Source organism: Struthio camelus, chromosome 16 (assembly GCF_040807025.1).
Source record: "Struthio camelus isolate bStrCam1 chromosome 16, bStrCam1.hap1, whole genome shotgun sequence".
Lineage (NCBI taxonomy): Eukaryota > Metazoa > Chordata > Aves > Struthioniformes > Struthionidae > Struthio > Struthio camelus.
In genome coordinates, this window is record NC_090957.1 from 14,751,057 (window position 1) to 14,773,012 (window position 21,956).

The 21,956-nt window shown below is 61.7% G+C and overlaps 2 protein-coding genes across 10 annotated transcripts in view; both read right to left on the minus strand.

The window, feature by feature from the left end:
• Positions 1-1,248: 1,248 nt before the first annotated feature.
• On the minus strand, positions 1,249-10,556 carry RASL10B (RAS like family 10 member B). The gene is made up of 4 exons (XM_068909362.1): positions 10,487-10,556; positions 7,712-8,074; positions 4,727-4,851; positions 1,249-4,263 (listed from the first exon to the last, which is right to left on the minus strand). Exons 2-4 carry the CDS (start codon positions 7,925-7,927, stop codon positions 3,993-3,995), a joined length of 612 nt encoding a protein of 203 aa, XP_068765463.1. The 5' UTR covers positions 7,928-8,074; positions 10,487-10,556; the 3' UTR covers positions 1,249-3,992.
• A 4,065-nt stretch (positions 10,557-14,621) lies between these two features.
• The window catches only part of AP2B1 (adaptor related protein complex 2 subunit beta 1), an 85,240-nt gene continuing 77,905 nt past the window's right edge, over positions 14,622-21,956 (minus strand). For all 9 annotated transcript variants that reach the window (XR_011134830.1, XR_011134829.1, XM_068909995.1 and 6 more), the window contains 2 exons: positions 18,369-18,523; positions 14,622-17,104 (listed from right to left, as the gene is read on the minus strand). Coding sequence is in view for 7 of the 9 variants with exons in the window: in XM_068909995.1 (XP_068766096.1) it covers positions 17,030-17,104; positions 18,369-18,523 (230 nt within the window). In the remaining 2 variants the exon portion in view is untranslated. The remainder of the gene's footprint in view (positions 17,105-18,368; positions 18,524-21,956) is intronic.

The window sequence follows — 21,956 nt, forward strand, 5'->3', positions numbered from 1 at the left end:
CGCCGGTCGCGGCGTCCGCACCGCCGGGGCGCCCCGAGGGTGCCGGTCCCCGGGAAGTCGCTCGGCTGCTGTCGGCACCTTCCCCGCTGCTCTTCGGAGTCGCGCCCCATCCTTTCCCCAAAGCCTCGGTGTTAAGTCAAACGAAACGGTCGGGAGCGACCGGACGCGGTCCCCTGCTGGGACCCACCTCCCCCGCCGCCCAAACCTTGGCAAACCGCCTTCGACGGCGCTGCTTCAGCCTGGGGGCGTCTCGCCTCCTCCCCGCGGCTTGGGCAACTCGCTTTTACCAGCCCTTCCCGGCTGCATCTTTTCCCGGTTAGAGACCCCCCAGCGCAGCCTTTGCCGAGCTCCTGCAATTCCTGAGGCTCGTTTCGGAAGCAGTACTCAGCCGAGCGCTCCCGTCTCGGCTGCTTCCCCGGGGGCCGCCCGCGAGTAATTAGGCGCCGCAAGCAACGAAGCGAGAGAGAGAGAGCCGGGGACAGAACGAGGGGGAACAGACCTGATTTTAATTCGGTTTCAAATACCAGGGTGCAGCGTGTCACAGGCTGGGCAGGCACCTCGGGAACCTCCCCCAAGAAATCCAAGGGGAAGGGAAAGGCGAGGCCGGGAGAGGCCGCGGGACGAGCCCGGCGGAGGAGCGGGAGGGAGCCCGGTGGGGGCTGCGCCCTTCCCGTGCCGGCATCGGGCGCATGGGGCCCCTCGGCCTCTCCGGGGCTCAGGAAAAGGGTTTTATCTGTTGGTTTTTTTTTTTTTTTCCACTGTGAAAGTAGAGTTGAGCGAGGAAACATGTAGCAGGGCCACGGCTGTGTTCAGAGAGCGGTAACACTTCATACTAAGGGTATTTTTCGGAGGGGGCCTCGCAGTTCGTTTGTGACTGCCGATGGCGTTACGGGATGCTCCGGCAGGGACTGATTTAATTTGGCTGCAGCCCTTCCCGCGCGCTTGGGCCGCGGCCGCGCTGCTCCTCCAGCCCCACTTCCCTCGCCTGGAAGTCACCAGCAGCACTACACCCTCCTGGGAAATACGTCTTTGGAGCCCCAGTTTTCTTGGGAAACGCTCTCTAAAGCAGCGAGTGTTATTATTACTAATATAACTTTCTCTGTCTATAAAGTACAGAAGAATATAACAATTGTATTTATAACCGTTTTGTCAAAATACTAAATAGATGCTATAAAAACCTGTAACTAATTGTGCTATAAACTGCAGGCTACCGGGTTATAACAAACAATGTATTGGCTGAGTCGTTGATATGTATCGGAGCACTTTATAAATGCTTTATTCTTAGCATTTACCAAGGAGTTTCCTTACCGAACAATTTGGGGGGGGCCAAAGCTAGCAAGAGGACAATAACGTGGACTTAACGTGGGTTGCTAAATCCAGAGGAGATGACGCTGGGACGGGCTGCAGCGAAGCACGGTACGTTTAACACTACGTGCCGGGTCCGGGACCCCGACCTGAGAAGGACCTGGGCTGCTTCCCCCCAACCCCTTTCTCCTTCCGCTTCGTTTTTTGGAGCCCGGCGGCCCATCGCGCGCCCTCGGCAGCAGAGATCCAGGGCCGGGTGGTAAAAAAGTAACGCGCTGGCGTTGGGTTTTAAGTACTCTTAATAGAAAGTGTCACCAGGAGAACAGGAACGTTTCTCCGAAATGGAAACCCGTCAGCGGGAACAAAACCCTGGGCTTTTGGCCTTCCCTTGTTTGAGTCTAGAGAGGGGACCTCAAACACTTGCCTCGCTTGGTTTTTCAGCAGAAATTGCAGCGCTGCTTTTGCTGGAGAGTGAATCGGCCTCAAACACCGACTCGCCAACCCGGGCAGCTTCTCCCCGCGGCATTTCACTGCCTTTTGCTGCGCAGGAGAGACGTTTGGTAAAAGCCTGAGCTGCGACCCCCGGCCTCCCTTGCCGCGCTGGCCGCGTCCACGAGCCCGTAAGGTACCTCGGGCCGTGCTCTGCCGCACAGGCTTCAGAAAAAGCAGCAGAGGAGCTGACGGTCTAGTGTAAGAACAAACAGATTGGGGGGAAAAAAAAAGAAAAAAGGCTCACTTTCCCATTAGGAATTAAAAACGAAAGGCAAAAACGGAGACCCAGTTTCCTACGTCCTCAGCGGCTGCCCCCAGGCCAGGCACCTTGTCCGGGGAGCGGGACTCAGGGGCGGCGGGCCAGGAGGGCTGGCCGAGGCCACCGCAGCCCCGGCGGCACCCTGACCCCGCGGCGCCGGGCTGCCAGATCCGCCGGGCGACACCGGAGCAGGGCCGTGGCGATGGCCGGAGCGCCCCGGGGTGCCTCGGCCAGGCAGGGCGCGCTGGGGAGGAGGCATTTCTCCTAGGGGGAAAAGACATTTCTAGCAGCTTCGCCCTCTTTGCTCCCTTCCACCCTCGCCAGCCGGGGGCTCCTGTCCCGCCGGGACCCCCCGGAGCGGAGGAGATGCCCGCCCGGGTCACCTGGGCGCAGGGCACGAGGGAACTGGGGCGATCTTGCTCCGCGTCGGGGCATCCGCCCGTTCCCAGCCGGCCGCGAGCAGGGAGCTCGGCCCGGGACAAGAGGTAGAAAACGGGTACTTTTCCTGGGAAACCCGCTGCGACGCCAGAGGGGTGAGAGCGGGCCGGCGGTGGCACTACTGGGAGCATCTCAAGATTATTTGGCGGGGGCAGGAAAGGGCTTCCCGGGTGAAACTGGAGCAGAAGCGGGGGGACGCAGGCACCTACCGGCTCCTGGGCGCGAACCCCCGGGAAGGGGCGGTCGTCAGCACGGGACAGGGGGTGGTCGGCTGAGATTTTGGAAAAGGGCTGAGCTCAGGGAATACGGGCGGTTTGTACGGCTCCAGGAAGGAGGAGAGGTGAGAAAGGGTGAGCGTTTCCCGGGGGGCCAAGGGACAGGACAGGGCTTCTTCCTCTCTTTCTTACTCCTTGCTTGGTTTCATCTAGAAGTTCAGGCTGGAAAGCAAACCCAGCACAGAGGAACAAGCCCGTTTAACCCAGTCCCTGACAGGCAGCTGCTCCAGCCTCGGCGGGGAGAAACTCCGGCTCTGGCCGAGGCAAACGGGGCTGCTGGCTCCTCCGGGGCGGCCGAGGAGGGCTGGTGGCTCCAGGTGCCTCCGCACAGGGTGAGCTCCCTCCTTGCATCACGCCACGGAGGCCGGGATAGTGTTTCCAGCAGGAGACGGTGCTTCAGGGCAGGTCTGGGACACGGGCTAAAGCCAAAGCAGCAGGAAGGGGAGATTTGCAGCAGGGCCCCGCGCGACGGACGTCCAGCGCAGCGGAGAGCGGGTCAGGGAGCTGCGTTGTGGACAGACCAGAGGCGGCGGGATGGGCAGCGGAGTGGTCAAGCCGGGGCACAAGGGGGGAGAAAGACGAAGCATGAGTTGGAGGAAGCCCAGGCTGGAGAAGAAGAGCTGGTGGGGGGGAAAAACCAGCCTTTTCTTGAGTGGGGGAAGCGAACGACCACGCCGCTGCGGCCAGGTGCCTGGGACCAGCCAAGAGCAGCAGGGAGCGACCGGAGGCGACCAGCTCAGGTGGGCGAGGAGCAGGGACATGGTGATGAACATCAGTGTAGGAATTTGAGGTCTACAGGACAACTTCAGTGCTGTCCCTCTTCACGAGCATCTCCTCGATGCCAAGGACCAGCCGGTGCAGCCCAAGGCCAGCCCATGGGGATGACCCGGAGGCCACCCTGTGGGCACCGTCTGAGACGTCTCCTCCACCCCACCACTGCCAAGCAGCGCTTCAGGCATAGCAAAGATACAACCCACATCTGCACAGTGCTGGTCCCAAGCATTGGGAGGCCTTGGGGTCCGCAGATTTAGCTGAGGTCCATCCTCACCCTTCACTACCTACAGCATCGCCGTCCCCTGCGCCGTGCCAGGTGCCCATCCTAGCATTTCACCCCAGTGGTGGCCTGTCCTCCGCTCCCGCTGCCCCTCAGCTCCGTGGAGGCCAGCATGGGATGGGCAGCAAAGCCCAGAGGTGCTGGGGCAGGGCCGGGGGCCCAGGAGGTCTCACATGATGGTGCATCGGTTCCTGCGCAAGGCCCCTTGGAAGCGGATGGTGGTGTGGACGTGCTTGCAGCGGGCACAGCCCACGCTCTTCAGAAGCTCGCTGAAGAGCAGGAGGATGTGCCAGTTGTACTTGGCCGAGCACTCGATGTAGCCACACTTCCATGTCTTCTTCACCAGGTTGGAGACGTTCCAGCGGGGGATCACCCGGCCCCTCTGCAGGTCCCGCTTGTTGCCCACGATGATGATGGGGGTCTCAGAAGTGCCAATGACCCTGCAAATAGAAGAGCACCGGAGGAGGGGAGAAGGGGACCAGGCACAGAGCAGAGCTAGTCCTGGCTGTCCCGCTGCTTCCTGGGCCAGTCCATGAACTCCAACCCATCCCAGCCTGGACCCTGGCAGCACCTCAGCTGCTTTTCAACAGGGAGAGGTATGTGCCAGGCAAACGTGCGGTCCCCTGACCTTTCCTCACGGCCTCCACCCATGCTCCACTCTGGCCAAAGCTGCTCTCCAGACAGTTATTGCCTTGCCCACCCTCAAAACCTTCCTGGTGGCACACGCTCTGCCCTCGCGTTGGGTTTTGCGTTAACCACTGGGCTCCCTGCTCTGCAAAGGGCTTTCTCCTGCTCCTGTAAGAGCTAATATCCAGTGCTGGGTGAGAGCAGGTGGGTGCTGGGGAGGGCTGAGCTGCCCAGCAGGGGAGATGCTCCACGTGCTCGGGACCACGCGGCGCGTACCTCGTTTCCAGGATCTGCTGTCGGATCGTTTTGATGTACTCGAAGCTGTCAAAGCAACAGATGTCATAGACCAGGATGTAGGCATGGACACTCCGGAGCCCCCTGCAACACACGTCCGCCCACTCCTGCAAGGTGCAGAGAGGCGTCAATCCTCGCTCGGGCCCGCGCGGCACCCCGGGGTGCTCCGAGCCGCTCTGGGGTCGGCCCCGGTGGAGATGCTGCGACACCAGCCTGTTCACAGAGGGGAAACCCCTTTGCAGGCTCTGGCTTCCAGCAATTCCCTGGCATCTCCCGAGATCGTTTTCCCCCTGATTAATCCAGGGGATGGATAAAGGGAGTTGTCAGTCCCATTTCCTCTCCTGAGAGAGGATTAAAGCCTGCTGAATGCGCAGCGGCCCGAAGGCATGTTAAATGGAGCCGGGCGGACGGGCTGGACGAGGCATCTGTGCAGGGAAAGCCTCGGTGTAAAAAGCATCACCCTCCAGGAGCTGCTAATTAGGTCTGTTAATTAGTGAAGTCCCCTGGGATTTGAGGCAGCGGGTGAGCAGGGCGCTGAGACTGTTCGAGCTCTAAGCTCAGCCCCAGCAGGCCAAATTGTTTGCATGGCCTGGAAGTGGAAAACTGCCCCACTTTCTCTCTCCTAAACCAGCAGCTGCTCAGCCAAGGCCGCAAGCCCGCTCAGCCAAGGCCGGCTCCCTGCAGCCGACCCCGCGACCAGCGACGCCTCGGCCCCAGGCCAAGCAGGGCAGAGGAGGCGTCTCCCCCACGGATGCCGTCCCAGGCAGGTCCGGTGTCTGGCCCAGAGCCACGGCGCCGGGGACCCTGCCGCTGTGCAAATCGCCCTCCCTGGCACGCTGCCCGTGGGTGCGTCCCCAGCTGAGTGCGGGGGGTTATATTCAAGGAAGATGCCCTCTGGGTTGTATTAAGGTCGCAGTGACGCAGGGGGGTTACAGCACGTGCCGGACGCGCGGCAAAAATCACTCTCGAGGCTCGACCGGAAAGCGGGAAAATGCACAAAGGGAAATCAGTTCTCCCTGAGCGAGCCGCTTTAACAAGACGAATCACCCTTTTTACGTTTACGGTCTTCAGGAATGAGGCAAAATGAGAAGACCTATGACTGAAGGAAACTGCAGACGGGGAACTCTCTTTGGGCTTGCTCGGGTGCCTCTGCAGCCCACGGTGGCCTGAGTGCGGTGCTGTGATTGTAGCCGGCGCAGCCCCCTCCCGCCCTCAGCTGCACGTGGAAACGGTAAGACGACGCTTTGAGCCTGGCTATCGGAGAGCTAAAGACAAATGTAGCGGCAGAGGCTTAGGTTACCACCTGTGACACATCTGGGAGATCAACGCATCGCAGCTATTACGGCGGGAGACGACGCTGGGACGCAGCTCGCTCCGACGCTGTCCTGGGCGATCTGCTTCCCGCGCCGGCCCATGGGGCGAGCGCCGGAGAGACCTCCCTGGCCGGGCGCTAGTGCTGTCTCCCCCAGCCCTTTCCCCTAATTGCTGCCGCTGTTGGTCTCCCAAAAACCTTCCTGGCAAGATGCCTGGGAAGGATGCAGCTTTCAATGATGGAGCTCTGCGTGCAGGGGCCTTTTGATCAGGTTGGGTGGCGATGCAGGTGAGGAGGAGGAGGAAGAGGGCCACGAGGAGACACCACCTGGTTTCTCCAGGCCTGTTTCCCTCCCTGCCTTCCCACCCCTTGCTCTCCTCCTCGGGGACAACTCTCCAGCCTTCCCCCCTTCCCTGGAAACCTCCATCTGTTCCCGCCGCCTGCCCTCTCCTGCGCACAGCGAGGCACAGCTTTAATTGAGTATGTGAGCGTCGTCTGCCGTGTCAATAAATTACCCTTTGCTATTTTGGGCTGTCTCTCTCGCTGACCTTTCGTTCCCGGCACACGCTGGTTAATTTTTAAACCTCCTCCTCTCCCGGGGGGCGCCCGCTCCGCCTCCTCCCCGATGGCTTTGGGGAAACGTGGAGTGCTGCGAGGCCAGATATAACCCTGTCCCCATCAGCCGTGGCCGCGGTGTCATCAGACTGATTAAAAATACAAGAGGTCCCAGCCCTGGTGGAGATGCCACCTCCGGTGGCATCACCCCGGCCACCGCGGTGGCATCGCGGCTGCCAGAGGCCGCATCCTGCCGGGTTCAGCCCCATCCTCAGCCCCATCCTCCCTGTCACGGCATGTCCTGGCCCCTCCGCTCGCTGGGATCACCCGGGCTGACGGAGAGGCGGGTGGGCCGCGCTGCCGCCTCCCCCGGCCCCGCGGCCGTCGCGCTGCTCGGCTTTACCCACGCGCCCAGCACGGAGCCGCGGCGCCAACTTCACATCCCCGCTTCCAGCCCGGCTGACAGCCAGCTTGGCGAGCGCGCCCGCCTGTGCCTCGGTTTCCCCCGCTGCGAAGCCAAGGCCGGCCCGCACCCTTGGGTGCTGGGCAGGGGCTAGCCCCGAACGCAGGCTTTCCTCGATTAAGACCCCTCCAACCCATCGGTGCCGGTGGCCACGCTTTGCAGCCCCCAGGCTGCCCTCTCGGGCTGTGTTTCGGGAGCGCCGAAGGCCTCCGGCGGGGTTTGGGAGCAGCTGCTGGACTCGGCTCTCCCGGGACAAATCCCGAGTGAGGTCGGGGTGGGAGAACGTCCCTGCTCGGGACATGAGCTCCTGCCTAGCTCAGCCAGGCTGACGCCTGCCTAAAGGGTAAGGGGAAAAGCTGGAGAAACGCATCCCCAGGCGACCACGTGCAGAGGAACCACAGCTGGACGGAGCAAAACCCGCTGCCCGCCGCAGCGGTACCCTTCAGGCGACAGGGCTTTGGCTCTGCAGAAACACGGAGCAACCCGGAGCAGAGATTTACGCAGCAAAACCCCGCGGTGGTGGGCTCCTGCGGGCGACAGCCGCGAGGACCTCCGGCCTGGCGGAGAACCAGGATTGAATCTCTCCTTCAGGAAGGAGCCGACGGCTCGGCCGGTCCGGCACTGCCGGCTCGCCTACCTGCAGGGTGTTCACCGGGAACGCCGTGATGGGCGGGAAGTCCATGATCTGCAGGTCGTGGACGTGGCCGTTCATGACCACGGCGGGCAGGTAGACGCGGCGGGCCGTGGTGGGCACGCAGACCTCGCTGAACTCGTTGTAGAGGAACTGGCGGACGATGGCGCTCTTCCCCACCCCTTGGGCTCCCAGCACGGCAATCTTGAACGTTGTCACCATGCCGGCCGGCGCCGCGCGGGGTGGCCAGCTGCTCGCGCCCGCCGTCCGCTGCCCTGCTGCTGCTGCCGCGGCGCCGAGGCTGCATATTCCCGCGGCGGGGGGGTCAGCCCCATTCAGGACGCATCTCCCCTTCGGGCTAGCCCTTCACTGCCGGAGCAAGGAGAAATGGGTCAGACCCCCCCGGTGGATGCCCTCTGCCAGACCCCTCGGTAGGGAAGGTTTCACGCGACGCTTTTCCAAGTAGGGAAGAGGACGTCTGTCCCCTGGGAGCCAGGAGCCTCATCCCATCCCCAGGATGGGGCTTGGCACTGTGAGACCCGGGGGTCTCCCTCCCAGGCTCCCACCCTTCAGAGCCAAGGAGAGCCAGGATTTGAGCCAATTTTGCCCCAAGTCTGGTGGGAAGGTCATCACCCAAGTTTCCTAAAACGTCGTCAAACGTCAAGGACCAGCACGCTCCTGTCCATCTCCCTCCCTCCCCTCTCGCTCAGCCCCCAGCACGGGCAACCTCCCGCTTCCCAGGGACCAGTGCCCCTTGGCACCTCTCCCCATCCCGGGACAGGACGGGGGCTGCAGCTAAGGGGACCTTGGCAGCGGCCAGGGCAGGCGGTCCCTTTGCCGCAAGCCCCTAAGTGATGGGAGCGTCTTGATGGGCCCGGGGCCACCTCCAGCCAGAGGTGCCTGGGACAGCCAGGGCTAAGCAACGGGGCCCAAAGGATTTGTGCTCAGCCCTTCCGGCGTCCCACAGGCAGCGGGGAGGAAGGAGAGGGCCAGGCTGCAGCGAGAGCAAGGAAACCTCCTGCGAGAGGGACCGTCCCGCAGCTCGGGGTTTGCACCGCGCCGGCGGCCCGGCCGGGGCACTCGTCAGTGCCGGTGTCCCCGGCGCTGGAGAGCCCGCGGGGACGGCCAGGGCTGCTCGCTCGGCGGTCTCGTGCCCCAGGGAGCAGGGAGAGCCGGTGCCCGGCTGGTCTGTCCCGGGGTCGCTCCCGGCACGCTTGGCAGCAGCGGAAAGGGCCGGGAGCAGCTCCGGTGCCATCCCGTGCCGGGGAATCCATCTTCCCCTCTGCTTGGACAGGCAGAATTGCGTTTGCTCGGGGCGGGGGGGAGTCCCTCTGCGCCTGCAAGTGACAGCTTTAATGTTTAATTTCAGGGTTTGAGCGGCTTGGCAATTAACTTGATGGAGGCTAATTTCCGAGGCAGCTGACGGGGTGAGTCCTGGCACCGCAGCGCCGCGGCGAGGCACGCGCTCCCGCTCCCCCCGGGGCCGGCGATCTCCGCCTGCGCTTCTCCCGTGCCTCAGTTTCCCCGTCTGCAAACAGATACCTGGTAACACGGTGTGGGAGCCCTCAGGGGCAGGTGCGAGGGAAACAGCGAGGCTGATGGGGTTGACGTTTCCTGCTTTTACTCTCCCCCATCACTAGGAACCAGCTTTTGCTTTATCCCACTGCGGAGCGGATGCTATTGTGATGGCCGCTTCCATTTTCTCCGAAAAACAACCCTAAAGCGCAGGGGTCCGTTCCCTGAGCTGCCGGACAGCGGCAGGTTCAAAACCCTCCGTCCTGCGTGCTGCGACTGGGGCCGTTCGCCCCGGGGAGAGCCTGGCCGCGGGGCTCCTGCCGCGGGGTACGGTGGTACAGCGGGCCGGGCCGGCGCAGCGCTCGAAGCCAAGGGGAAAACAGGGCTGCTGCATTGCCAGGATGCTCACTGCCCCGCTGCACCCCCGGGGACCCGCTCGGCCCCGGGGAACGGCCTCCTCCTTCCTCGCCACCGTCGCGGGAAACTGAGGCAGGGAGCGGGGGAGTCAGCTGGGGTCGCAGCATCGGCATTGCAGCGGAGCGGGGGGCTCGGGGGTGCTCGAAGCACCAGGCCGAGCTCTCTGCCGCCGGCAGGGCTGGGTCTCGCTTGGCAGGATGCTCGTGCCGCTCGGGGAAGGCTGCCCCGGCACCGTCGTGTCCCCGCCAGCTGCCAGCGTGACCTTGGCCACGCTACCGAAAACCAAACCCTCAACCCCAAAACGCTGCGAGGGGCCAAAGCGAGCACGGGGCCCGGGGCGAGCTCCGACCCGCCACCCCCCGCCAGGGCGGCTGGCCGGGGGCTCCCCCAGCCGCCCACTGCCTGGCCGAGATTTAGCCTCCGGCCCACGCGTCGGGTCCCCGGCCGCTTCCGTGGCCCTTCCGCACCCCGCGGTGACGCGCTCCCCCGCGGAGGGGCTGCACCCCCCCCCGTGCATCCTCCCCCCACATCCCCCCGTGCATCCCCCCCGCGCACGCCGCCGGGCCAGCGGGCGGCCGAAGCCCACTCGCGGGCTGCCACGCGTGTCGCACAGGCCACCGAAAGCCGCCCTGGGCGCGGGGAGGGGGGGTCGGGGGGGCGCGGGACACCCCACGCCCGGGGGCGGCCGCGCCGCTGCGGGAAGGGCGCTCCGGAGGGCGCCGGGCACCCGGCAGCGCTGCGACCCGGGCGGCTGCGGCCACCGCGCTCAACTTTACCCCCCCTCCCCGGCCCCGCGCCCCCCCCCCCGCCCCAACTTCGCCTCCCGGCCCCGGCCCGGCGCCCCCCTACCTTGCGGCCGCTGCCCGGGCCGGCCGTGCCCGGCGGCGGCGGCGGCGGCGGTGCCATGCGGCGAGCCCGGCCGCGGCGGGGCGGGCGGCCCCGCTGCAGAGCCCCGGCCCGGCCCCGGCCCCGGCCCGGCCCGGCCCCGGGCTGCCGGAGGTGCCGGGCGGCGGCGGCGGCGGCGGCGGGGGGGCGCCGGGCTGGGATTGCAGCCGCGCCGCTGGGTCGCAAAGCCCGCCGCGCTCCGGCGGCTGGGCCGGGGGGGGGCACGGCCGGGGGGGGCAGGCAGTGCCCAGGAACGGGGGGACGCGATGCTCGGGGATGCAGGCAAGGCGCCCAGGGGTGCGGGCAATGCCCGGGGGGGGTTGGGGGGGATGCAGGCACTGCCCAGGGAGGGGTGCAGGCACTGTCTGGGGGAGGGGGGGGCGGGATGCAGGCGCTGCCCGGGTGAGGGGGATGCAGGTGCTGCCCAGGCTGAGTGACAGGAAGGCAGGAGGGCCACCAGCTTCTCCTGGGTCTCTGGGGAGGTGCTGATGGGAAAAGGCCCTCCCATGTCCCCCCTGCAATGTTCTGGGTGCAACACCGTCACCCTTTCCTTCCCCTTCCCCAGCGCCCAGCTGCATCTGCATCCTCATACCCTCAGTGCTGAGCCCTCTGGGGCCTGACGGCTCCGGGGCAGGAAGGCAGGAGCCCCCGCTCTGGCACGGCCGCTCTGCACGCTCTGGGGCACATCACCTAACCCCCCTGCCGAGCAGCGCAGAGGCCCTGGGAGAGCTTCAGTCTCTGGTCCAGCTGGTGGGGCCGGGGGGGTTTCCCTGCACCTGCTGTCACGTCACAGCGATCGCCGTGGGGGGATGCTCTCAGGGACCACACTGGAGGAGGGGACCTTTGTGTGAGGACACCCAGCACTTACCTGCCTGCCAGGTGCTGAGGAAGAGGCTGACGGTGCACCTCCAGGGAGCGTGGTTCGGGGTCCTGCGAGAGCTGCTGCAGGATACCCCACGCCTGCCCGCTCCTCCAAGCAGGCTGCCAAGTCCCACTCCTGCTCACTGCAACGCCGGGAAGCACAGGGCGAGCGGCCCCTCTCTGGCGGCCCGGCTGCGTTCACGCTCTCCCGCACCCGCCAAGCGCTGGACGTGGCAGAGCCCGAACGCAGCCACGGCGCGGCCGGGCTCCCCTCAACCCTTGGCCGGGAAAATCATCATCTTGGCCAAGCTTGAGGGGCTGCGAGCCCCTCTGGGTCCCCCTGGGATGGGGAGCGATGTCGGGCTCCCGGCTGCCAGCTCGCAGCGGGGGACGCCCAGACCCCAGGCTGGGGAACCAGTGGAAATTTCCACACCTGCCTCTTCCTTCCCCGGAGAAAGGGGATGGCGAACCTGGCCCCACAAAGCGGTCTTCGCGCCACTCTGCGCCATGTCTGGGGCTGAGATCCATGGCAGGAAAAGACATGTACAGCCCCTTTTTCTTTGTCCCACATCACCTCCAGACTTTCAGAGATTTGAGGCTTATTTCCCTGCGGAGCTGCCTGACGCTCACAGCTAGAGCAGTATTTAGGTGCCCCGAGCTCACGGTGGGTTAGGACCAGTCCTAGATGCTGCCAGTCTTACATAAGCCCTTAGCACCGTTTCCCAGCATTTCCATAAAGCAACCTGCAATATTTCCGGGAAAGGGCAGGACGCTGGCTGCACGGGAACTTGTCTGCACAATTCAGGCTCCAGCCCTGCCTCGAGCTATTTTTAGCAGTTTCCTCCAAGATGCTCTTTACTCGCAGTTTTGTTAGTGAAATTTAATGTATGATGGGAGAAGGCAGGGAGGGAGCAGGGCTGGACCGTGGCGTGTCCCTGCTGCCTGCAAGGACGATCCCAGCCTCAGCGAGATGAGACAGTCACAAACATAGCATCGGCCGTGGAAGAGCTCCCGCATCCTGGCACGCAGGCAACGGCGGGGGGAAGACGGGGCTGGCGGCTGGGGCACAGCGGGAGCCGGGGAGCTGCGGTCGGCCCCTGCCTCTGCCGCAGCCTCCAAACCCTGGGGCAGGTCCCTGCCTCTCCCCTTGCTCCGCTTCTCCTTCCTGGGGAGCGAAGGACCGGACGGGACCTGCTGCATGGGGCTCAGGCACCTGCCATCCCTTCACATGCAAGAAATGCGTGTTGCCCGTTTCCAGCTGTGGAGCGCTTGCCCCCACGCGTGCCCTGGCCTGGCCTGGCCACAGACACCCAGACTTTTCCCCCTTGCCTGGTGGTGCCCTCCGGGATGCTGGGGAAAAGGAGCAGTCCCTGAGCCTTCGTTTTGGCACTCGTTTCCCCTCCTCTGCCAGAATGGGTCCTGGGTCCCCCCTGCCTCCTCAGGCTGCGGGTTGGCTCTCCCTGGGGCTGGCACAGGCGGGATGCTCCTCGCCGACCGCTCCCACGCTCACCTCGAGCTGCACCCAGCCGCAGGGAGGCAGCTGCGCCAACGGGGCTGGCTCTGGCTCGGGAGGTGAGGATCCTTCCCGGTGCACCAGGGCTCCCCGTGGGGGCTTTGGGATGAGCATCCGCCTGAGGGATGCACCCGCACTAGGACAGGCACGAGGCCGTTGGGAGCTGCACTGATTTTGGAGAGCCTGCCCAGCACCGCAGGGGCTGCCCCCTCTCCGGACGCCGCAGCAGGGAGACACCCCGGGAAGGTGCCAGCCCCGCGGCGCGGGCACGGCGGGGAGCAGGGGCTGGGGAAGGCCGCGGTGACCGCAGGGTCATTCGCATCCCCTGAGCCTGCAGCACCCAAGGCCTGACGCTAACCCAGGGAAGCAAACCCGGTTCGCAGGGTGCAGCGTGGCCCAGGGTCAGCCTGGCCCTGTTTATTGGGCACAAGCAGGCCCGCAAATCCAGAACAGCAGGAAAAAAAACCTTATTCCTCACTTGGGAGCCCCTGATGGAGGAGGGATAAATCCTTTGTCTCGCCCACAGGACACAAAGGAGACGGTGGCAACAACGCAGAGCCCAGAGCATTGCGGAGCACTTCTTCCTGCTGGGCTAAGGGGTGTCAAGCGCTGCCCAAGGCTCTCTCCCACCCAGCACCAGGCCCACAGCAGAGGAGGCCGCCGGCCGGGAAGGCAGGGTGCTGCAGCTGCCTCGGGTTCTCCTCTCGAGCAAACAACAAAACAGAAAGATACCTTCCAGCTCCGTTATTTGACGGTGACAGCGGAGAGCCCTGAGGACATCGATGCAGAGCAGGGTGCAGCAGGCTGCATGGCTGAGGCAGGGCTGTGCAGCCCCAAGTCCCCAGGCCGGGGCAAGTTGCAGCAGGGCTCGGGAGGGGGACGCCCAGGAACAGCCCAGTCATGTCAGGAATCTCTGAAAGGAGGCGACGGCAGCACGGGTGACCCCGAACCAGCCCCTCACTGTGGCCACTGACCACATACACTGCTTTCTAATGCAAAAACACTCCCTTGCAGGGCATCAAGTGCCGATACCTGCCACCCCAGGCCCCGGAGAAACAACGCGCACTGGGGTATCACCTAATGCCCAATGCAGAGCTGGCCAGGGTGAAGGAAAAGGTCACTCTGCTTAATCCTGTTTCTCGTGTTGTCCCGTTGCTGGTCACTGCAGGTTAAGGGTTGGGGCTGGCTGATGGTCCTCTGGCCCAGGACCGAGCTTTCGCAGCCCAGCCAGCCCTGCCCGAGACAGGACCAGCAGCAGCAGCAGTGAAGCCCTTTGGCAGACCCCAGCACGTTGGGATGGAGAACACTGGTGCAGAGCAATCCAAACCCATCGCACACCCAACAAATGATCTTATCGGTTCCTCTCCGGGAAAGCAGGTCACGTTACACCTTCCCCCTGGGGACCAGAACTGGCTAAATGGGCACCTCCGTCCTCCTCCCTCTCCTCCTTGGAGGCTCTCCGTGTCGAGGCGCTGGTGCCCCTGCCAGTCAGGCTCTTCTCATGCCCTCGGAGACGAGCAAGAGCGGAGCAAGCAAGAAAGGACCAAGGCCCTCTCTTCTGGGAGAAGCAGAGGACAAATAGAGAGGGATCAAGGGCTCCTGAGGAGCAAATCTTGTCCTCTTCTCACCAAACCCAGGCCTCAGCCCCCGCTCCCTCTGGCGGGCTGTGAGCAGGGAAAGCAATTCCTCTCCCCAGCCCCGACAGAGCCACACCACAGCCGCGGCTTCGTGGAAATGGGTTTATTGAGACGGATGCCAGGTAAAGCCTGAAGAGCAACACAACTACGCCGCAAACAACCAAACGAGGAGAGCAAGATGCCACCGAACGAGCCCAGGCTCTGCCCTGCAGCTCCCCTACCTGCAGCTTAGAGACACCCATGTGCCCAAAACAAGGCCAGGAAGAAGTGTGACAAAGCAAGGGGGTGCTCTGCATCCTCCCCAGGTTGAACTACATCATAGTTTAATAGAACGGGACTTAAGGGTTCATTTCCAATCCTCTGCCACCTCCTCCCTGTTTCCTGACGCAGCCTTGCACCATCCCTGTCCTCCCTCCGTGACCCTCAATGTGAACTAGCACCTCATTAATTGCTCTAATAATGAATTTTGTGGTACTCCTGGCAAGGCTTGGAGTAAACCATCTCCCAGCCCAGGCAGGCAGGGCTCAAGGGCTCCTCCGGCTCTGCCCTGCCTTTTCCCCAGCCAGAGCACAGGGATGCCTCCACTGGGACCCCATCTCCTTGGGGTCCTGCAGCTCCCAGCTCTGATGGAGCCTCCTCTCTTCTTCAGGGAGGGGAAGGGCTGAATAAACAGGGCATTTTGGCCTTTTCCCAGCCTTGGCTGCTTATCTGCAACCTTCAAGCCTTGCTATGGAGGTGCCCTTATCCTGCCCTCTCCCATCCCAACCCTCACTTGGGCTCTGTCTGTACCACCTGGGTCTCCCCTGGCCCCGAGTTGCTCAGAGCCCTGAGCAACTATCATCCTCCCCCACCGCCCTAAATAAACAAAAAGTTATTGACCTTGGATATGGCATCTAAAAAGACAACATGGGGAGTGCTATAGCTGAGAGCTTTGCTTGCTGGGAGGAAACAGTGTCAAACCAAGCACGCCGGGGGGAGCAAAGCCGTTCTGGGCAGCACAAGCAACGGCCGGAGCAGGGGCATGCACGAGGCTTTGCTTTCGCTGCTGCCGGCGCAGTGCTTAGCGGTTGCAACCTGGTGATGCCACAGCCATGGGAAGGGGAAGCAGTCCTGGCCCTACGGAGGGGCAGGGAGCGAGGGGTCGGGGTACCGCGCAGCTCAGGGCAGGGGGCTCAGAGGGGGACCCTGGCTGGCCCGCGTTTACTCGTGCCTTCGGGCCCAGGAAGCCAAGACCCAGCTCTGGGAGCTGGGAAGGGAAGAATCGCTTCCAGGGTCTGCTCGACCCTCAGCTCGCCCCAGAACCGAAGCACGCGGGGAAGCAGGGCGCAAACAGTGCCAAGCCCGGGCTGCCCCCCAGCATGCCACACAGCCTGGGTTTGGGTGGGCAAGCCAGGAACGGGGGGAGCTGGGCTGGCTCTCCCTAGCACCCTGCCAGCAGCGGCTGAGCCCCTGCCAATGCCTCCGGCCCCAACGGAGGAGCAGCATCGCCATGTTCAGATTTACCACCGTGAGCCTGGGGGATTCTTGCGGTTAGGGCAGCGCTGGCACAGCCCGAGGGACGGCTGAAAGGGCAGGTCGGCCGCAGCAGGCACAGGGAAAGAGCAGGCAGAGGGGCTCGGGGTGAGTGAGGACGCAGCGGCCGTACCTCACGCGCTGGCACGAGCCTCTCGCTCTAAGAGCGGGCTCGCTTCCCTCCTCGTTTCATCCTCCGCTGTCCCGTCTAGGTCCTCCGCTCCTCCCCCCGCACGAAAAGCCTCGCTTCTCAAATCAGCAGCTAATGAGCCAGGGAGATGGTTGGAGTAAAAACACATCATCAAAAACAAGAGTCAAGTCTGCCAGCACAAGTGTAATAAAAAACCCTCTCTTTAGGACTTTGTCCGCCTCCACGGACCAAACCGATGGCTCCGTTCCTGGTTCTTCGAGGCCGTGTTCACCCTGCTAGAGCCCAGTTTCCCTGCAGGGCTCCCAACGCTTCCCTAGGTTTGCTTTCCCTTTAAGCCAATTCCAATAAAAAAAAAAACTCAAAAATGTATAAAAATATAAAATAAAGTGCAGTATATGTTTTCGACACTTTTGCCTTGTTTTAATGAGCAGATGTGTGGCTTTCGCTTGTTTTTTTTTTCTTCCAACGAGCAGTATTTTACAAAATCTTAACTATGCCTAAAGCCATTTAGAAAACACTGAACATTGGCACAAAATGGAGAAGCCCACAAGAACGGACAACGAGTGAGAGGCGAGGGGGACGGGCAGTAGTCGAAGCAGTGGTTACAAAGTTTCCATGGACGCTAAAAATATCAAAGGGGTTTGTTCCCTATCATCGTTAGCACGTGGATACTAATTGCTACCTTGTTTAATCAGTGCGTTTGACTGAACTCCTACACATGAATACGGCTGCTTCCAGGTAGAGTGCTTTTCCCCGCGCCCGTGGCGGAGGAGGATCGGGGGACCCCTTGCTCCCTCCTCCTTCCGCAGGCTGAGGCACAGACCGAGCTCCCGTCAGTTCTTCAAGATGGCATCGTAGGCCTGGTAGATGTACTGGGACACCTCAGGAGCGCGGCATTTCAGAGACAGCTGCGGAGAGAGGGAGAGCAGAGGTCAGCACGCGCGAGGCACCAGGGAAAAGCGGCGGCTACATGCCTCTGAGACGGGAAGCCGGCTGGCTGCTTTGGGCCCGTTCACCGCAGTCTGGCAGCGCTTTATTTGCGCGCCAGCAGGTTCCCCAATTGTGGTGCTGGGCTCGGCATTGCCAAAGCAAGGGAGGGACTTCCTCGCCTCACCACAAAGACGACTGGAAATCTCTGACCTACAGCGTAGGCTGGACGCATCACGGCCGTGGCTGCTGACAAAGCCACCCAGAGGATTTCTTCTGGGTACTGGCACGCTTTCTTCGTTACTGATATCGAACTGAGCTGGTTCTGCCTTTTCAGAGCTTGCTCTAAGCAGAGGCAGGACACACAAGCAAACTCCCACTGTGGAGTTCCCAAACTCTTTAACCAGTGTAGCCACCTCCGTAGGCATGAAGGAAGGGGGCACTGCCCAGACCTGTGACGAGGGACCGGCCTGTCCTTGGGCTGTAAAAGACAGCAGGAGGTCTGGGAGCACATTTACTTCTAAAATTTTGCTGTTTGACATTGACGGATGCAAACTTGGATTTCTCCCCTCTCTAAAGCGAGGATTGGGCCCGGATGACTGAGGGGACCTAATTCCTTGAGAAAACAACATTTTAAAGCATTTTCCATCACTTGCTTTCACCATATGGGTCCCTAAACCATAAGCATCCCTTGAAACTCCTGGAATAGCCTCCAGCCGGAGAGAAATTGTTTAAGAATGGCAAGTCAGACACACAGGTCCTCAGAAGGGGAACAAAGTGAAAGGCAATAGTTATATAGGTGCATGATGTGGGACAGACAGTGCCCTCCCACCAGCTAGAGACTGATACTGGTACAAGGCCAAAGAGCCTCGGATGTCCAGACAGCCGGTCTCCATCGCAGGAGCACAGCGGGGCATAAATTTAGTCCCGTTTAATACTAGAGGGGGAAGGGCTTCCTGGCAATGCTCTCTCGCTAATGTCTCTTGGCTTTATCTCTGGGTAACCTTGGCAAATAAGTGCTTGTTGCGGAGCGGGCATTATCCCAGCTCAGTGGTAACAGCAACGTTAATTCTGTTGTTTCTCCCTTTTTCCAGTTCAGTGGGAATTCCGGTCCCCAGTCAAGTTATCAGGATCTGCCCCAGACAAGCACGTTAGGCAAAGCAGGGAGCAACCGCTTCACGCGCCAGGTCTGCCGGAAGGGGCCCAACCTGCCGCACGTGCCCTCTGCCGTCCGGCGGGTCTCACCGTGTAATTCGGGTTCCCCGGCTGAATGCGAAGCTCAGCCAAGATCCAGATGCCGTTGGTGAGTTTCAGGGACTGGTAGAGCATGTCCTGACCTTCCACGTTCCTCTTGGCAATGGTGTAGACATTGTTGTTCTGCAGTTTGCTGGAGACAGTGTCTTCAGAGAGAAGGGGGGGAAAACAAAAACACACATCTGTTAATTCAGATTCATCATATCTGGAGAAAGGAGAGCCCAGGGGAGCATTCCCAGGATACAAGCACACAAGGAAGCACTGACTTCTGTCCCAGAGTTTTCTCCGGGGACAGGAGCAGACACGATACGAAGAGAAAAATTCCAATTTGCTTCCACAGGCTCAGCCTCTCTCCTTTCAACCTGTGATCCCCCGGTAAATATTCACCCTTCTTGCAGGGCTTTCACTTACTGCTCACCGCTCCGGATCGCAGGGGATTTACTGCCTTTAATCGAGACAAGATCCTGCAGTTCAGCGGGTAACAAGACTCTGCTGTACTCTAAACCCCCCAGAACACCCAGGCAGGGTAACCTGGAGGCAGCCAAAATCAGAAGACGAAGGCAGGGAAGAACAGAGACCCCCGCCTAAGGCTTGTTTGGGTGCCAGGTTGAGGTCCCATCCCAACCAGAAGAGCCCTCTCCTGCCTCCCTCGCTCTCATGCACAGGTACTTCTAGCCCACCAACGTCCCACAGGCTAATAAGAATCCTTTTTCTGTGACCATCACCCAAAGAGGGAAGAACCCACAGCTGTCACTCTCTAGACAGTAAAGGGCTGTGATACAGTTTTAACATGCTATACAACCTCAGCACTTGCAGAGGACGTGATTTTACCTGCACAAATATATGGATGTAACCATGATATATGCTATTTCTAAGGAACCTTGCAGAGAAACAAGAATAGAAGCAAATACACAGAAAATAACAGTCAAACCCAGCATCTGGCACCAAAGCCTCTGGAAGCCGGTGGGTTTCTTAGCACAGCTTAGAGAAAGGCTAGCCTCGGCCTTGCGATGGCAGCAGGTCACGCTGCACACCTTGGGCGGAAAGCCCAGGGACAAGGTGCAAGCACTGCCACACCTGGTAAACTTCACTGTTAAAGCCTGGGCGTTCTTGATGCCCAACAGGGGAGGAAATTTAATTTTCAGGCTCCAAGTGCTTTTGCTCGGACTGCATGTGCTAGCCAACACCGAGCAGGGCAGCAGGCGATTTTGGAAGGGCCACGGCCCATCTTCTCAGCAGGAGCACCCCTGCAGGCAACGCGGGTGGGAGCTCTTCGCCCCCCTGCCTCTCTCGGGGCCCAGCGCTGGCCCCCGGGAGGGAACATCCTGTCATTTGTCAGTCCATTATCAGCGGCTTGGGTACTCTTGACAGAAACCAGGGGAGAGAAGTGGCCTTAAAACAATTTGAACAGAAAGCCAAAAGATTAGGAACATATTTGTTTTGAGGAGCGCGACAGCAGCACAGTCTGCAGCGGCGGAAGCAGCACCTAAAGCGCCTATATGCAGCTCTGATTCATGCCTGCACTTACAAATACCGAGATCTGCCAGCCTCAACGATGGACTTGAATGGACACCCGTCCGTGCTGGTGCACGGCAGGATTAGAGAGGGGACTTGGCTGTGTCTGTTCCTGCACCAGGGAACAGTAAAAGGAGGAGAGGAAGGACTCCACAGATCCATGTGCCGACACCAAGGCCTGAACCAGCTTCCTCTCCCCCGAGCGGACTCAAAAAACCAGCACCGTGGGGCAGCCTCGACCGCGTGCCACCTCCAGGCACAGCCTGGACCCCTTGGCCGGCGGCTTCCCCGACCCCCTTAGCTCCCCCAGGCTTCAGAGCAGCTGTTTGCGGGTTGTGGAGGGTTCAAACATCCAGCTACCCAGACACAGTCAGATTTAGGTTTCCTCTTCTCCTCAGTTACTATGGAAACTGGCACATATAAGTAACTAATGAGATCCTTTGCTTAAAAGCCCTCATTCCCTCCGTCTCCTCCTCCCACCCCTACTCCTATACAACAAACTCATCCAGAGCTGGGAAACGTGCAATACAGAGCGGTCGGCTGCTCGCGGGGAGCAGCGGCCTGGCAGGGACCCTCGGTGGAGGGACCTCACCGGCTAGCGAGCTGGGCAACACCAGCACCCGCTGTCCCGTGCCACCCCAGCAGCCCAGCCGGCGCCAGCAGCCTCCAGGGCTTTGCCAGAGCGCCATGTTCAACACAAGCGCCCCCTCGGAGAGCACATCCTTGCTGGCGAGGGACATCAGCCACAGCGTTAGATGTGATCCGCCGTCTGTCCAGTTTCAACGGGCTGTGGTTAAACCCCATCGCTCTAAAGCCTCTTGCAGAGCCCCCTGCAAGGGCTGGATACCTTTTCCCTCTAGCAATCTTTACTCCTGCCGGGAGCCGTTCCCCCCTCCGCTTGGGGACGCGGTCGGAGCAGAGGCATTCCCCGGGGAGCGTGGGTGCCGGGTCGGGAGCTCGGCTGCAAGAAGGAAGCTGTCATTTTGGCAGCCCTGGGGCTGCTACGCCATCACGCAGCATGACGCCGGAGGAGGGGAGCGCTCCTGACCCTCGGGGGCCCGGCAGGCGAGGCGGACGGGGCCGCAGGGCGCTTCCTGCAGCCACGCGCGGCTCCCCTGGGCTCCTCACCGCTTCGCTGGCCCCGTCACGCTGCGCGTGGGGGTACAGGGAGGGAAACGAAGCAGGGCAACTCCTGGGAAAGCCGGTTTCTGCCTCCTTGCCTGACCTCCGTTCCTCCCTCAAGAGCATGCAGGACCCCAACCAAAACACACCCTGCCTCGGGCAGCCGCCCGGAGCCACGGCGAGCAGGCGACTCGCCCAACTCCTGTCCGCGCTCTGAGCGCCCGCCGGCAGCGAGAGCCAAGGGCCAGGGCTGCCTCCTCACCGGCAGGCAGCAGCTCCCATCCCTCCCGCGCTAGCCAGCGGCGGCAGCGGCGCCAGGGGACCGGGCAGCGTTGCTAAGCGACGGTGCCAGGCTGTGCCGCGCTGCAGGCAGGACCGCTAATGCCATGTGACAGCACAGCCCTAAAATAAATAAATAAATAAATAAAATTAAAACAAAAAAAAAGATATATTTAAGATATAATTGCAGGGAGCAGAGAGCTCGGCCTTGCTCTGAACCGGGCCTTGCGCGAGAACGCGGTACCCACCGAAGCCTGCGCAACCTGCCCGGCGCAGGCAGGGCAGCTGAGCCGTGTCGCCCGGCGGCCGCAGTCTCGGGACTGCGCGAGTCCTTCTGCAAGACGGCACGGTCTACATCTGGCCTCGCTCAGCAACTTTGAGCAGGGCTTTTTTTTTTTTTTTTTTTAAAAGCTCAGTGCTTGTTCTCATGTTAATAAAGAACCCTAAGCACAACGCAAGGACACAGAAAGATTTCCCCCATCATAAGTGCCAGGAAAGCCTCCAACATCAGGTCATCTTTCAGGTGTTTTGCAGGTTTTCTTCCCCTACACTGAACAGCTGAACAAGGCCACCTTCCTAAATCACGTCTCGGACATCCACGATACCCAGTTTGCAACAAAGGCAGTTTCTCACAAAGGACATGCACAATTCACAGGATTAACG